General features: G+C 42.0%; 1 protein-coding gene across 5 annotated transcripts in view; it reads right to left on the bottom strand.

The window, feature by feature from the left end:
* Positions 1–10,132: 10,132 nt before the first annotated feature.
* Positions 10,133–15,240, bottom strand: part of LOC146801829 (potassium voltage-gated channel subfamily E member 1-like) — a 266,708-nt gene continuing 261,600 nt past the window's right edge. For all 5 annotated transcript variants that reach the window (XM_085621338.1, XM_085621339.1, XM_085621341.1 and 2 more), the window contains one exon: positions 10,133–15,021. In XM_085621338.1, the coding sequence (XP_085477464.1) occupies positions 14,610–14,996 (387 nt within the window). In that variant the 5' untranslated portion in view covers positions 14,997–15,021 and the 3' untranslated portion in view covers positions 10,133–14,609. The remainder of the gene's footprint in view (positions 15,022–15,240) is intronic.

Below are 15,240 nucleotides of genomic sequence, written 5' to 3'. Positions count from 1 at the left end.
CAGCAGAATTTGACTCTACTCCACCCACAGCAACACTTTCTCCGTCTGAGTCAAATTCGGGGCTTCGATTTGCACAACCCCTTTCAACTCAATCTAGTGCACAACCAACTGCATCAGCAACCCTCACAGCTTGACTTGCCCTCTCAAGTGACCCTGCCACCTCAGCTGGATTTTCATTTACGAGAGGGGCTGTATCTTCCAAGGGTGCTGGAACTCTGTGGGTATGGGAGGCATGCACCCAGTTCGGTAGTCCTCCACACTTCACTGCCGTGTTTGTGACCAGTATTACCTGGTACGGACCACACCAACGAACATGCAGGCAACTCTTCCTCACGTGTTTACGCACAAGCACCCAGTCTCCCGGGCACAAGTCGTGGCACAGGTCACTTGCGGTTGGAACAGTTGCTGCTTGCACCTGCTGGGACACAGAACGGACCACGTCAGCCAATCCCTTACAGTAATCGAGAATCAAGTCATCAGTGATGTTAATCAAAGCAGTGGCAGGTATCGCTGGTACTCGCATTGCCCTCCCCATTAAGATCTCATGTGGTGACAACCCCGTCCTTCTATCAGGAACACTACGAAGGCTCATGAGGACCAAGGGCAGTGCGTCAGGCCATTTCAGGGATGTCAACGAACACACTTTTGCCATCCGCCTCCCATTAACTTGTTCCACAATCCCATAAGCCTCTGGTCGATAACTGCAATGCAATCTCTGATCCACATTCAAGGCAGCACAGAGCAATTTCATGATTTCGCTATGGAAGTGTGTCCCTCTGTCTGACTCCAAAGAGGTCGGAAAACCGAACCTCGGGATAAGTTCCCTCAACAACAGCTTAGCTACAGTGAGTGTGTCACACCTACGTGTTGGGTAAGCCGCCACCCATCTTGAAAAGACACATACCACAACTAAGATGTACCTCAACCCATTACACTTCGACATCTCAATAAAGTCCAACTGCATCCTATTGAAAGGCCCTCCTGACCTCCCAATGTGACTTAAAGTCACGGCAGTTCTCTTTCCTGCATTCATCTGCTGACATGTAACACACCTCTGGCATACAGCTTCGGCAACCGCACAAATCTTCGGATTGTACCATGTCTGTCTGAACACTCGCACCATTGCATCTCTGCCAAGGTGTACTGCACCATGTATCAATCTTGCCATTTGACTCAACAGACATTCCGGTAGCACAGCTCGTCCATCACTCGAAACCCACACATCCACATCTCCCTTCTCACATCCCAATCTTATCCAGCCATCCCTTTCCTGATCAGGAACCTGATCCTGCAATCATTTGAGCTCCTCCCATGTATCGGCCATGGCTAACATCAAGCTGAGATCAGTTCTTTCTTGGCTTTCTCCAGTGTACCCTCCCGTAAATATGCATCCTTGTTCTGCACAGAATCGGGCAACTTCGTCCGCATAGTTGTTACCTAAAGACACAAAATCACTCCCTTTGGAGTGGGCAGTACATTTGACAACTGCAATTTCTTTTGGACATTGTAATGCTTCCAACAACTGTCTCACATATTCCCCATTTCTGATGGGTGAACCTGAAGATGTCATGAACCCTCTCTGTGACCATAATTGTCCGAAATCATGAGCAACACCAAACCCGTACTGACTGTCCGTATAAATCGTTATCCGAATCTGATCAGCAGCCAAACAGGCACGGGTCAACGCAATGATTTCAGCTGCCTGTGCGGAGTGTATTCCCTCTAAACAAGCAGCTTCAACCACCCCTGTGATGGTACATACAGCAAATGCTGCTCTCAAACGACCAACATTGTCTCTTAGACATGAACCGTCCACAAAGAAAATTTCATCAGGGTCAGGAAGCGGTTCATCAACAATGTCTGGTCTCGGTTTGGTGCATAGTTCAGTCACATCGAGACAATCGTGATCCTCACAATCTTCACCATCTGCATTTGGTATAGGCATCAATGTTGCCGGATTTAAAATCGAGCACCTCTTCAAAGTTACATTTTCTGCAGCAAGTATGACTTGCTCGTAACGTGTCAGCCTGTTGTTCGTGAGGTGCTGTGTTTTAGTCCTTGTCATCAACAGTTCAACAGAGTGTGGCACATAAACTGTGAGTGGGTGTCCCATTACAATACTCTCACATCTTTCAATACTGACACCTGTTGCAGCAACAAATTTAAGACATCCGGGCAACGCAGAAGCTACTGGATCTAAAGCAGCTGAAAAGTAGGCAACTGGTCTACGGACACCTCTATGATTCTGAGTCAGGACTGACAATGCACAACCTTCTCTCTCGCAACAGAACAATGTGAATGCCTTGTTGTAGTCAGGCATCCCCAAAGCTGCTTTCAACCTAACAACATCCAACATCCTCCCTTTCAAGGCTCCCTTCAGTATTTCTCGACAAGCTGCCCAATTTCATTCATCATACTCGCATTCCTGTTCTCGAGGTCTATTCTCTTCTGTCATATTCCTAGAGACTGGTTGGTTTCCTGAATTGCCTCACACTTCACTCTCTACCATTCTTTCACCCTGATTCCTTGCAGGAGGTACCCATATCCTCAGGTCTGACCTTGACTCGGCCAAAGACCTTGGTCTTGCTGATCTCACATCCACCTGTCCCCTAGAGGAGTCTGCCGTAGCTGGCAACGGCGTACTCCATTCGATAGGTTTTGGAGTCTGCTCCATTCTACTCACTGTTCCATTTCCGTCTACCACTCTCCTCGATCCTACAGCTGATTGTACTGAACTCCCAACCCTCTCTTGATCCGGGTCGTAAACTGAAACAATAGGTCCAATGGTAACCGGTACCTTTAGACCATCCGGTAACCTCACACCTCTCCCAACCTCTTTGCTTGCTACAGACTGATTTTTCATGCCCTCAGTTCCTGTGGCGATCTTCCCTTCTACTCTCACCTCTGACTGAGTCTGTAACCCATTAGTCCCTTCTGCTGGAGCCGACTTCCCTTCATAGGAATCTGGATTGTACGGAGGTGGTCTCTCAGACAACAACCTCTCTACTAGACTGTCATCTGTATCACTGTCGTCATCATCTACACTCTTTGACTTAGCACTGTCTGTCTTCTCCAGTAGTGAGTACAACCTGTCCCCCTCTATAGTTTGTACTCTCCACCTCGCCTCCTGAAATGCCTTAATTGACTTCTTCACCCTTTCTTGACTTTGGTCTCTCTGCTTGTCATGTGCTGCTCTAATCCATGCATGCAATGCCTCAAACTGAGTCGGTCTCGGCAAAGGTCCCAATGAAGACATTACAGATTTCAATTGATACAACACTTTCAACCTGAAGTGGCCATATCGTGGGAAAGCTAGTTCTCCCTCGCCTTGGGTCATTTTATGCCAATTCTCAAGTCAAACTATAGTATGCAACCCCACATTTCTGGCCAAATAATGTGCCAGAGTATCCTCGGGAGGGGCTTCTTCTCCCCACGAGTAACCACATGTTTGTCACCGCTACATAATTTTCGGAAAACCTTAAAACATTTCACGAAGAACAGATTTTTGCTTGTGCACAATGTTTTCGATCACTTCCTGATGTCAAATACACCAATAGCAGCGCGACTCACACCAACCGACCTATCGCAGCGCAACACCTTCTGACGTCACTGTTCCTCCACTCGCAGCAGTTCCCCTCCTTTACAATTCACGTCTCACCCTTGCATTCATCCTATTCACACACTGAAATAACCATTTGTCCCAAACAAGTTAATTCTCTGACTGTCCATCCACAGTCTCTCGAAATTGTCGACCTCAACTGGCAACTGTCTGTCCGTGAATGACCGGACAGTCGCCTCAACTGATAGGTTTCAATTGCTCAAATTCCACATACAACAACCCACGACCAGCGTCGGTTCCTCAGGGAACTCACACATTCGCACTCCCTATCTCGGTACGGGTAATCGATGACGTCTCGCGATCCCCTTTCGGCGGTCAACAAAATCTACCTTGGGTGTCTTCTACACCACAATCACTTAAGCTACTCGTCAAGCCTAAGATTTTCTCCGGGCTGCGTGCGCTCACAACGTGATCTCACAATCACTCAACACTCACTCCAACTCCGCAAGATATCACACAATCAAATCAACACCGCAATCTACAAACATCTCACCCTATTCATACTCACTCCTCCACAAACTGCTCTTTCCGCCGTACCACTACTCTCCATCAATTTCCATCAACCGCCGCCGTTTGCTCCTCGCCATCCGATGAGTCACCATCACTTGACTTCTATGGGCCTCTAGAATCTCTTATCCTGATCTAGATCTCCCCTCACTATCAGAGATAACCATCCTACTCTGCTACCAACTGATAGGGGTGGATTCTTGACTACCTGATTATCTCCAAGAATCCTCTCAGGTCACCAGGATCTTTTTACCTGCTAAATAGTGTAGAGGGGAGGAAATCAAATTATTAGTACATATTCACCCAAATCAAATCTCTTTTAAGAAGGACCACTGACCCCGAATCTAAAATTTATAAGATTTTACTACAACCAAAAATAACTGCACATACAAACACCTTAGCACAAGGTGAAGAAGATAAATGGGCACTAAAACAAACGCAAGTCTGAGCAAGAGTCTCATATGACTCAGAACAAAAAAAATAACAAGCTCAAGAAGCATAAGAAATGCAATGGTCAATCCAATATCTACATTAGGAAACATTTGGCCTAAAAGAAAACAGTTAGTCTTTCCCTACTCCATCTCTAAGGTGACATCTCTTCTCTAAGATCTCCATTCTCCTGCAACCCAAAGCCTTTACCAAGGGAAATCATATTTAACCTACAACGTTCAGCTAACATAAGAAAATGAACAGGCCTTTCGCTTCAAACGTATATGCGATCAGGCCTTTACACTGTTAAACACATTACTACATCACACTCTAAGCCTTAGTTCATCACTTTTATACGTGAATAAGCAACTTGCACGTGTAACTTTAACATGGCACACGTTTAACCTAATACATTCCATTACGTAAACTAATCATTATGTTTTACTAAAATACATTCACAATAATCTGCAACATTAATTGTCATAAAAAGCATGGTTACAATTCTAATCACCTCTATGTTAAATGATTCTAGTAATACATTTCTATGGCACACTTAACCTACATCGATTAATATGCGGGTGCTGACTAACTGTGAATATGGTGCACCCCTACAAGTTTCAGAATAACATGATGCTCTAGCACCTTTGTTTTTATCTTGGTGGGCTAGCTGAGATACGATAAAAATGATTATAGTACCCATTCTATTGTTTTCTCTTTAATATCCCTATAAATTTCCTGTTTTCATTTTAGAAAAATATACTCTATTTTATCGACATTTTTATGGAATAACAAAAAATCTCGAATGTCCTTTCTAAAACATAAACGTCCAAAACATATGGGGGGTATTAATTTTCCTGTTTTTCGCTTGTACCATAAAGCATTTTTTCTCAAACAAGCATCCTTCTCCCTGATTGAAGATGATTATAAAATTCCTCCTTAAAATGAAAAATCTTTTCACCATCCCTTTTCTTTTCAAGAATTCTTATCCTTTACTCACAAACCTTTATCCTTGTCTCTCCCTATATTAAAAAATGCGTGCAAGCTGCTACAATCTATTTTTATCACTGATCTAAATACTAAAGAACAGTTTCTACAGTCATCAATTTGGCATAATACACATATTAAAATAAAAAATACAAATATTTTATGGAAAACTTGGCATTTCAAGGGCTTATAAACATTTTCATAATGGTTTTTGTCTTCCTTTTGAATTGGTTCAAGCTCATTTATTTCCTTCCTCGAATCAGACTAAATACTTATCATTAATCTCTGTGATTCAGTCTATATACTCCCACATAATCTTATCCCTAATTCTCAGGTTCCTAACATAGCATCCCTACTTCACATTTTTACCTCGGCTTTCCAAGTATATAAGAATCTAACTCCTTCCCCAGAAGAACGAGCTAAAACAGAAGTTGAGTTGCAATGGGAATCCAACCTACTGACTACTTTTTCAATTTGGAAGAAAATTGGGACTAAAATACGGAAATCCTCTAAAGCAGTCATTTGATCACTCTGATCACTTTAAATTAATTTAAGTATACAATCCCTCCCTTCTGCTGGTCCGGCAATAACACTTCATCTGACCTCAAACATATGTTATTCGACTGTCGTTCTACTCATTAATTTTGGTTGCAAGTGTCAGGTACCCCACAAGGCTTACCTCTGCTTGTGGAGCGATTCCGCAGAGACGACAAGAGCGCCCGCCCCTGTACCCACCTGACCCTCGTGGACAGTAGAACCCAGCAGGGATGAGATGGACGCAGGGAAGGGAGCCAGAAAGAAGGTAGGAGGTGGTGTGTTGGGTATCTTGAAGTCAACAGTGCTCTGCAGACCACGGGTTTCAGTTCACTTGCAGCCCAGTTGAAGTAGCGTCTAAGCGAGGTGCTGCACTGCAAGCTCCTCAGTAAACCAAGGGGAAGCGCTCCTGCGCGTATAGTAGAACAAACTGCTTGGCAACAACAGAGGCACCTCTGGAAGGCACACGTCCTGATGTACGCTGCTTCAACACTGTGGTACTCTGTCCCACTTCAGCGCGCATGCGCGATGGGGCACTGCATCACTTACCAATAACCCCAAAGTAAAACACTCCTGGAATCGCACTCCAGCGCAAGGAAAGCAAGTGCTGTATGAATCAAGAGAACCCCTCAGCGCTCCTGCGCGGTGCAAGCAAAATAACTAGAAAGCGCTTCCAGCGCGGTGCTAACAAAACAACTATAAAGCGCTTCCAGCGCGGTGCTAACAAAATAACTATAAAGCGCTCCAGCGCGGTGCAAACAAAAAGACAAACCCCGCAACGCTCCTGCGTTACAAGGCTCAAGGTTCGGTGTAGGAATGATACCTCGACTCGTTTCCAGCATAGGGATGAAAAGCCCTCCAGCGTCTCTACAGCAGGAAGAGGGCCCGCTCGTGTTCGACGCTACTTGGCTCCGGGACAATCCTCGCGACTCGGGGAACTTCCAAGAATTCGAAGCATTGAACCAGCGGGAAAACGCGATGTTTATGCGTTTCCCCCGGAAGTGTTTTTCCTGACCTTTCGTCTTTGGTGAAAGACTAGACCGGGACTCAACCTCCACCTTGAAGTGAGTCTCCCGATCGTTTCTGTGTGTGTGTTAGCGGGAGCACCGGCAAGCGCCGTGAACACGACAGCAAGTCTGGAGACAGATACATTTTATTTTTCACACTCATGTACCCTTTACCAACACCAATATTTTGCTGGGGAGTATTTCAGAGGACTGGTCCTCTCATTCAGAAACTATCCATATGCTTGATTTACTTATTCCTGTTGCTTTTCAGCAGAATACCAAAGCATGCCATTTTAAAGCTTGGTGGTGTTGTATTTGCTATAATAATAGACTTGATAGAGTATATGCCAATCCAATTGCTCTTGCTATCAAAAGAGAGCTTCTTTGGTTACCTGTGACAAATTTCCTGGATTCTTCTGCAACAAGACATAATCCTCAAAATGAAGAGGTACCTAAACCTCCATGACTCCTTACAATACCAATATGGGTAATTGATATATTTTACTGTTTATTGTCTCACTTTGATGCGTATGTTTTAGCAATAGTTTTACATTTTTGTACCATCTATTTGATGAGCTACAGTTATACTGCTTTTCTTTCGTTCCTTCTCTTTCTTTTTCTTTTTCTTTCTATAACTATTTTCTAGAGTTTATTAAGATCTTTCATATTTTACATATCTTTGTACTGATTTGCTTGCACTTACTGTTGATTGTTTTGATTTCAAATGCCAAATAAATCCCATTGTTTGAACTAAAAAAATTTGCAAAAGTTGTTGACAGTTGTATGGATGGAGGGAGGGGTTGTGATTGGTTGGAGTCAAGCAGAGTTCATGTAGTTGCTAATGGTCTAATCTCTAAGGAAATGTATCTTCTAAATGAACCAGCTTTGTGTGTTCAGGCACAGCGGGAGGTGCAAGTTGAGAACAGTGAGGAATGCAATTTATGAAAGAATTCATAAGAACAATGAACTGAAGACGCTCGGAGTACGTGTGAAATTTCACCCTAAGAAGTTTGAACACTACGGGCCTCATTTATGAGGAATTGGCATATGGCAGCACCACAAGTCATCTTGCTGTGCTGCCCTACACCAATGTGAAAGTGCAGGAATGCATCATATTTATGAAATATGGTGCATTCCTGTCCTTTCTCCTTGTGCTGGTGCAAAATTTGCTGCCTAGTGCAACCATAGGCACATTTGCACCATTGTGCAAGGGTGCCACCATTGCAGGCAGTATCGTTTTTTTGCAGGAAGGGGGATCGTCCTGCACAAAAACAATACAGAGAGACGTTGTCCTTTTTCCTCGTTACTTATGCTCGTGGAGGCATACGGATTTGGAACTGCCCTAGTTTCACGTGATTAGTAAATCTGAGGCAGCATCAAAATCCATGGGTGGTGCACGGGAAAACCTACCACAACACCCATGGAACGCCTCCTTGACGCAGAAAAAGGCAAGGCCGCAAGTTGCACTGGTCTGTCTTAGTCCATATCTATGCGACCATGCAACACCATGCAGAGTGGCTTTCCAGTCGCCTCATGGATATGATTGAGATGTTTGCACCACTGGAGAGTCAAAAAAAGTGATCCTCCAGCGGCATAAGCCTCTCATAAATAAGTCCCTGCATTTATTAAAGTTTTCTAAATCAATATGTTTTTGCTATTATATCTTTCTGTGTTACACTTTACTGTGTGGTATTTTTTTTCCCTTCACTACAAAAAAATGATTCCTTGAAAATTATTTTTGTTTGAGTTTGAAGGGTGAGAAGATTTATAGTGACACACTATCACTTAGTCACGATGTTGAAGATTCTTTCTTGATGCCATTTTAGGGAATTTCATTGTTGACAGTGGCTGTTTACTGGGTAGCTGATCTCCGTAAGACAGCTGTAGTGTGGATTCTGAATAAATACCTTTACATTGAAAGCCCTAGTTTCTGCTGTATATTCACCAGACTACCTCAGTAAGGTGTATATTTTATGAAGCTTTGGGTGGACACTCATGTGGCACAACATGACGCAAAACTTGGAGGCGATTTACAATGCAGCATTAAAGTGCACAAGTTTCGTGCAAAATCATTTTGCGGCATGCAAGCACTTATGCTCACTTTATTAAATATAACTCATAGATTCTGAGAGGTCCAGAATATAAACAATAATACAATTAGAACACTGACTGCATCACAGCAACATAAAGACCATGGGAAAATACAAAAAAGCAAAAAGTATGTGCAGCTATAATATTAGTTTAAACAAAATGACAATAATACAGAACTGAAACAAGCTGCCCGAAGGAGAAAGATTTGGGAAACTGAGCAAATTACTACCCAATGAGAAAAGACTTATGGAGCAAAATTGACCTTTTGATTAATAATTGGAATGTTGACTCCATATCCATATTAGGAGATATGAGCTAGGAACTAGGAGGGAAATGACAGAATAAATATGGAACCGGCAAAAGAGGAAGCATGAAACTGAAGAAGGACTGAATGGGTGGAGTGGGAAGAAAAAAAGCCAGTATGAGAAGAACATGAAAATAGAGGCAGTGGGATCGATGAAAAACAGAGGGTAGTAATAGTAGTCCTAAAATAGATATTCTGAGGAATGTCTAAAATGTGGACAGATGATAATCGGCAGTTGGTCTTTGCTAATGATGTGATGATTACACTGGAGACTCTGAATTCATCAATGGAATACGTTTTATAGAAGGACCTTTGAAAGATTGGCTATAAAAGTAAATAGAGCATAATCAAAGTTGGTCCTCCCTTGGCTACTACCACACAAAGAGCTTGCTTCAAGTGTTTCCATGTGAGCTAAACTGAACCCAGGCTTGGGGATTATGGCCCTCTTCTGTAATTTGCACGATCGGACATGCCACAACGTTGCTATGCGGTGCACCACTATAATCCCAACTGAGAACATCAGAGGCCATTTAGTTACTGCTACCCATGGTTCTTTGACTGCATGAGAGGCAAAAGGGAGAACAATTTTCAATTTCAAAGTTTCACAGTGTAACACATTAAGTCACACAATAATACAGTCCACAACTGCAAAAAGGTTTAGTATTGTTTATTATAAATTAAAAAATAAACTCACATAAACCACTTTTCGCATAAGCATATGAAAATACAAAATTTGTAAAACGTGTCCAAATCCCCAGAAGTGATGTGTGCGATACACAAGGAAAAGTATGATGAGTTCAATTATTATCAAAAAAACAATCAGAAAAAAAAAAGTTGAATCAAGTTGTATTCATTGAGTTTCAACAGGTAGCATTAATCATATCCTTCTCTACACTATCCTAGCAAGGATCCCCAACTCTATTAACTGATTGTCGGGTTCGAACCAATAGCAGGAAAAGAAAGAAAGGTGTCAAAAGTTGAAGTCTTCAGCAGAAGTACTCCAAACATAGGTCAAATAGCATGAATACACACAAGCAATGCACCTTATGAAGTCTCAAAAGGTGTCTCTCCTCACTAAGTCACAACATACAATATCAACTGCATCCAAGAGGAACATGGCCCATGTGCTATTCCCTTGAATACTTTTCCATTGCTTTGGCCAGGCTGGATTCTTCCATCTCCCTTTTCATACAGATAAGCAATTATTTTCGTCCTTGGCCATTCTTCTCCTCCTCCATGGTAACTCATCCTCATGCTCGTTACCAAATTTCTTTTGTGCTACTTTGTCCTTTCTCACCTCAGGACCTAACAAAACAAAAACTCTTCTATGCTAACTAATAAGGCTTTATCCACACCTAGAGTGGAGACCAAATGCAATGAAAACATTCCACATTGAAGGTTAAGCACAAATCAAATTCTAAGTGCATCGTATACTTGCACTGGAGCACAAGGTTAGGCTAGAATAAATCACACATGTAGTAACATGAACACACATTAGGCCTAAAATATTGCCAACAGAACAAGTGCACTAAGTTACATGTACATGCACATTTACTAGGTATCTGGCAACATATAGTCTCCGTGGTTAATAAATGTAGATGATTCACCATAATATAATTTCTAAAATGTTATTGATAATACAATCTAATTTCTGATTCAAATGATTAAACTTCAACCTACCCACATACACTAATTAGCATCACAATATCACATGCTAACATTTTATTTTCTCATAAACACTAAAATGTCCCTTACAATACTTTACATCAGTCACGTTTTATGCACATAGTTTATTCATGTTTCCCTCTACGTGGAATATTCTAAATATACAATACCCTTTCTTTAGTAACATTAGTCACATGTAACATTCGAGTGCCGACTATAGGTGAGTATGATGCACTCCGATTTTATCTCGCATTGAGATCAAAATTACGCTCTCCCAGCGGCTCGTGGAAAGGAGCAAAATTAAGTTATTACACAGAATTAACTATCTGTTTGGGGTGTTACCATTATCAGCATCTCACAAAATACCCAATGACATATATAAAAATAAATAGATCCTTTTAGGGTGCCCAAAACAGAAGAGTCCAAATTACTTCCAGAGCCACTAGCAGGGGGGCTGAGGCTACCATGTATGACGATCTGTCACATGATGCACCAATTCACTGGTGAAATGTCTCTGAAAATAGCATTCAGGCTCACATGGCTGAAACCCATGGACAGAACCAGGAGAGTAGCATAGTAGATCTGAAAACCTATAGGACAGGCTGGTTTGGAATGATACAGCAATAAAGACAGGCGAAGACAAGTTTACACCAGCAACTGGCATTTTGGGTACTGTGTAGTACAAACATCACAGCATAAGGAGGTAAAACACAACAATACAAGTTTAAAACCAGATTCAGTGGATACGGGAATTAAAGAATAGAATTGTGAAATACAAGCCATATTACGAAATGATATAAAACAAAGAGGGCAAGGATAAATAGGGCAGGGACTCGCTGGAGGGGTTGGATAAGAAAAATAATGTGAAACAAAAGTAAGCTGAATGGGAGAAAAATCTAAATATCTATGGAGATAATGGATAAACCACAATCCTTACACCACCTTTAATCTCTTTGTGCATCGCTTGGGCCAGGCAAAGATTTGACTGCAAATAGTGTTCATCCGCAGCATTGTTTCATTCCAAGGCAGCTAGATTACCCTAACCACAAACTGAGGGCTTCAAGACTCCTCAACAATATTCATTTTATTTGACGTTTGGGTGCTGTGAGTTTGTCACCAAGCACGATTCAGAACACCTGATTCAGGTAAAGAATATATATGAATTGTAATTAGCCCTGATGAAGCGAAAAGGTAGTCATGAAACAAGTGTGGGCTATCTTTGTAAATTGAATATTGGAATGAATTAAAGAAAATTATTTTAATACACTTCATTCAGGAGTCTTGGAAACTTCATTTCATTATTATGGTGTTTTTTTAAATACAAGTTTAGGAGCACCTGGTTTGAGAGGGTGACTGTGCTGATCAGATTAATTAATGAGCTGTGCCAAACAGGGTTAATTAGATTACCCTGTCCCAGGGATGGGGTAGACTTTATGGTGTAGCAAGTGTCCCTTTGATCCCAGTGCAAGCAAAAGAGTTCCTCCCCTTAACTGATGATTGGAAAGTAAAAGGGAAAAACATTCAATGTTCCGGGTCCCTCAGACCTTGCAGGCCCTGTCCCTGTGCATTCCTTGATTCCAATGTGCTCCTGGATTAACTTGCAGGTCAAAGGTTTCTCGTGAATGACCATACCAAGCTAAAGGAACCATGAATGTTCCTAGGAGGTGGTTGTGTGGTCTTGAATCCACCCACTGCCTCTTTATTCCACTTCCAGACACTCCCTGACCCTTTATCTCACTCTTGAAGGGTCCCTACTTTCTTCTCTGTGACGATTTTTCTATATTTCTCTTTCTCCTTCTTTCCCCTTTGTGTTTTGTCCCTATCTTGCTCTCAGTAAATATCTGATGACAGTGCTTAATATAGTAAGTGCCAGGGCCCTAACCAGGAGGCAACTGCAGCTTGCACAACCCAATGCCCTGTCATCGTTGCCAATGACGGTACCAAAACAACTACTAACCATCTATCTCGCCTGCAAGTGCAACAGATTAGATTGTTCCAGGTCTTTTAAAATGTATATTGTATACATAAACAACCGTTGTTCTGCTCATCTCTAAATTAGATGAGCAGCGCCACCATGTATCAGAGTGTCATAAGTGTGGTGATGACAATTAAGAGCCGGTGCCGAGGATTGGAAACCACCAGCTCAATTTAAGCACTGTCTGATGAAGAAAATAAGTGTTATGTAGCAATGGGGCAAACCAATAGCCACTGGGCCTGGGTGAATAGTGGTACAACGAGAAAATGTCCCAGCGGAGAACAATTAAAACAGATAAATCAATGCAAGAATTAATCAGTTGTATCTAAACAAAGTTAAGCACCACCATACAGTCTTTCCAAAAATGGATGTGATTTTATTTCATCACATTATTGAAGTTAATCAATTTATAAAGTACACAACAAATCCTAAATGAATATTTTCAGAAAAACAATTGCACAGAGGGATGAGGTGATAAGTGCATGGGAAGAATTGTGAGGAAGGCCAGTAGTGAGCATTTATACACATCAGTAAATTAATAGCGAACTATCCTGACAGTTTCCTGTCAGATGCATTAAATGTCAAATCATAACATAATTGCAGATATACATTCTCTGTCATATATGTCTGACAAAATTATAAAGAAGTGTCGACGTTTCGACCCTTAGAAGGAACAGCCAATTTTGCGCATTGTGAGTGGGGTCTTCATCAGGACCAAAGTGACGGGAGGGGAGTGGGCACCAGTAAAAACAGCTATATGGCTTCAGGCTGTGAATAGGAAAGCTGGGATATATAGGCTCTCAGATTTCTTCGTAGATGATCATAGTATTCAAAAAGAAAGAAGGGCCCAGGTTGATCAGTAACCTGTGGCTTTGGGGTGCTGGCATGACCGGCAAAACAGCTCATCATTAGCTTTTAAAAATGCATCTATTCCTGAAAATGATTTGTGTTTTGATGATAAACAAGTTCCTTCAGGCTCATTGCTGTCACTTTGGGTACATGTGGGTATGGGGTATAGTTGTCAATTCACAAAACTTCAAAGGGTCGAGAAAGTTATATCACATAAACTGAGATTCAAGATGAGATCTAAGTGTTAAGCCTTTTACCAAAGCTCCTCAAGACTCTCCTGTTTGCAGCCTAGGACCTGGGAGAAGAACAAGTAGCGCAAATTACAGAACTTAAAGGTACATGTGCCTCTCAACACCCTGTTAACTTTATGTTTCTGTTTCAGCCGTCTTGCCCAATTCAACTAAAGGTAGCAAAGGCAATGCTGGGGATCCCAAATGGCAAGCCAAAGGGTAGCAGCTGTATTCCCTGGCGCCTGCTAATTGACATGCCTGGTATGGTGATTGTTGTAGTAACTTGGGACCAAAGTCTACAGTCAGAGGTGATTGCATTTAAATCCTGGAAAACTGAACCTGGTCATTTGATGGGCTGTCCCTAAGCACCCTAGCAACTATGTGGACCTGTAATATGTTTTGAGCAATCGAAGTCTTAGGTGGACTTTATCACAGGGATCGCATTGCTTGGCTTTTCCACCGCAGACTCATTGTGAATTAGCAGACAGGAGTTACTAGTCGCCAGAGTTCTAGCTTCAAAAACCAGCTTCTCCCCCTTCTCCCAGCCCTTTTCGACGTATGTGTGGAAGGGATCGCTGGAATGCTCACGCTTTTTTGAACGGATGTTGAGCATCATGATTCCAAAAGTGAAAAAGCCAAAGAAGCACAACACCAGCAGGACATACACCACTTCCAGTTTGTCATGGTGCTTGGCGGAGTTGGGTTTTGTAGAATTCTTTGCACCATCCATAACTTCTTTCAGCAGATTAGAAAGGAAAACACTGAAGTCTGAGCTATTAAGTTCCTTTATCTTGCATTTCATGGTTCCACGAGGCAGTTCTTTATTTCTGGAATAAAATAAAAATAAAAACATATTTAAACATGTATAAGTTGTAAAGATTCATTGTAGGACACCAATCACACCCAATTGTAAACAATCATCTCTCCATTTTATCGACAGACTGTAAAATAATGTAGCTTAAAACAAAAACAATTGTAGGGTAGAGTCTGCCAAGGCAAAGCAACAGGCCTTGCCAGCAAGCACTACTCTCCAACACAGAGGGATT

This window comes from Triturus cristatus, chromosome 8, assembly GCF_964204655.1.
Source record: "Triturus cristatus chromosome 8, aTriCri1.1, whole genome shotgun sequence".
In the NCBI taxonomy this organism is placed as follows: Eukaryota; Metazoa; Chordata; class Amphibia; order Caudata; family Salamandridae; genus Triturus; species Triturus cristatus.
The sequence above is the reverse complement of the archived record's forward strand: the minus strand, read 5'-3'. Positions and strand labels throughout refer to the sequence as shown.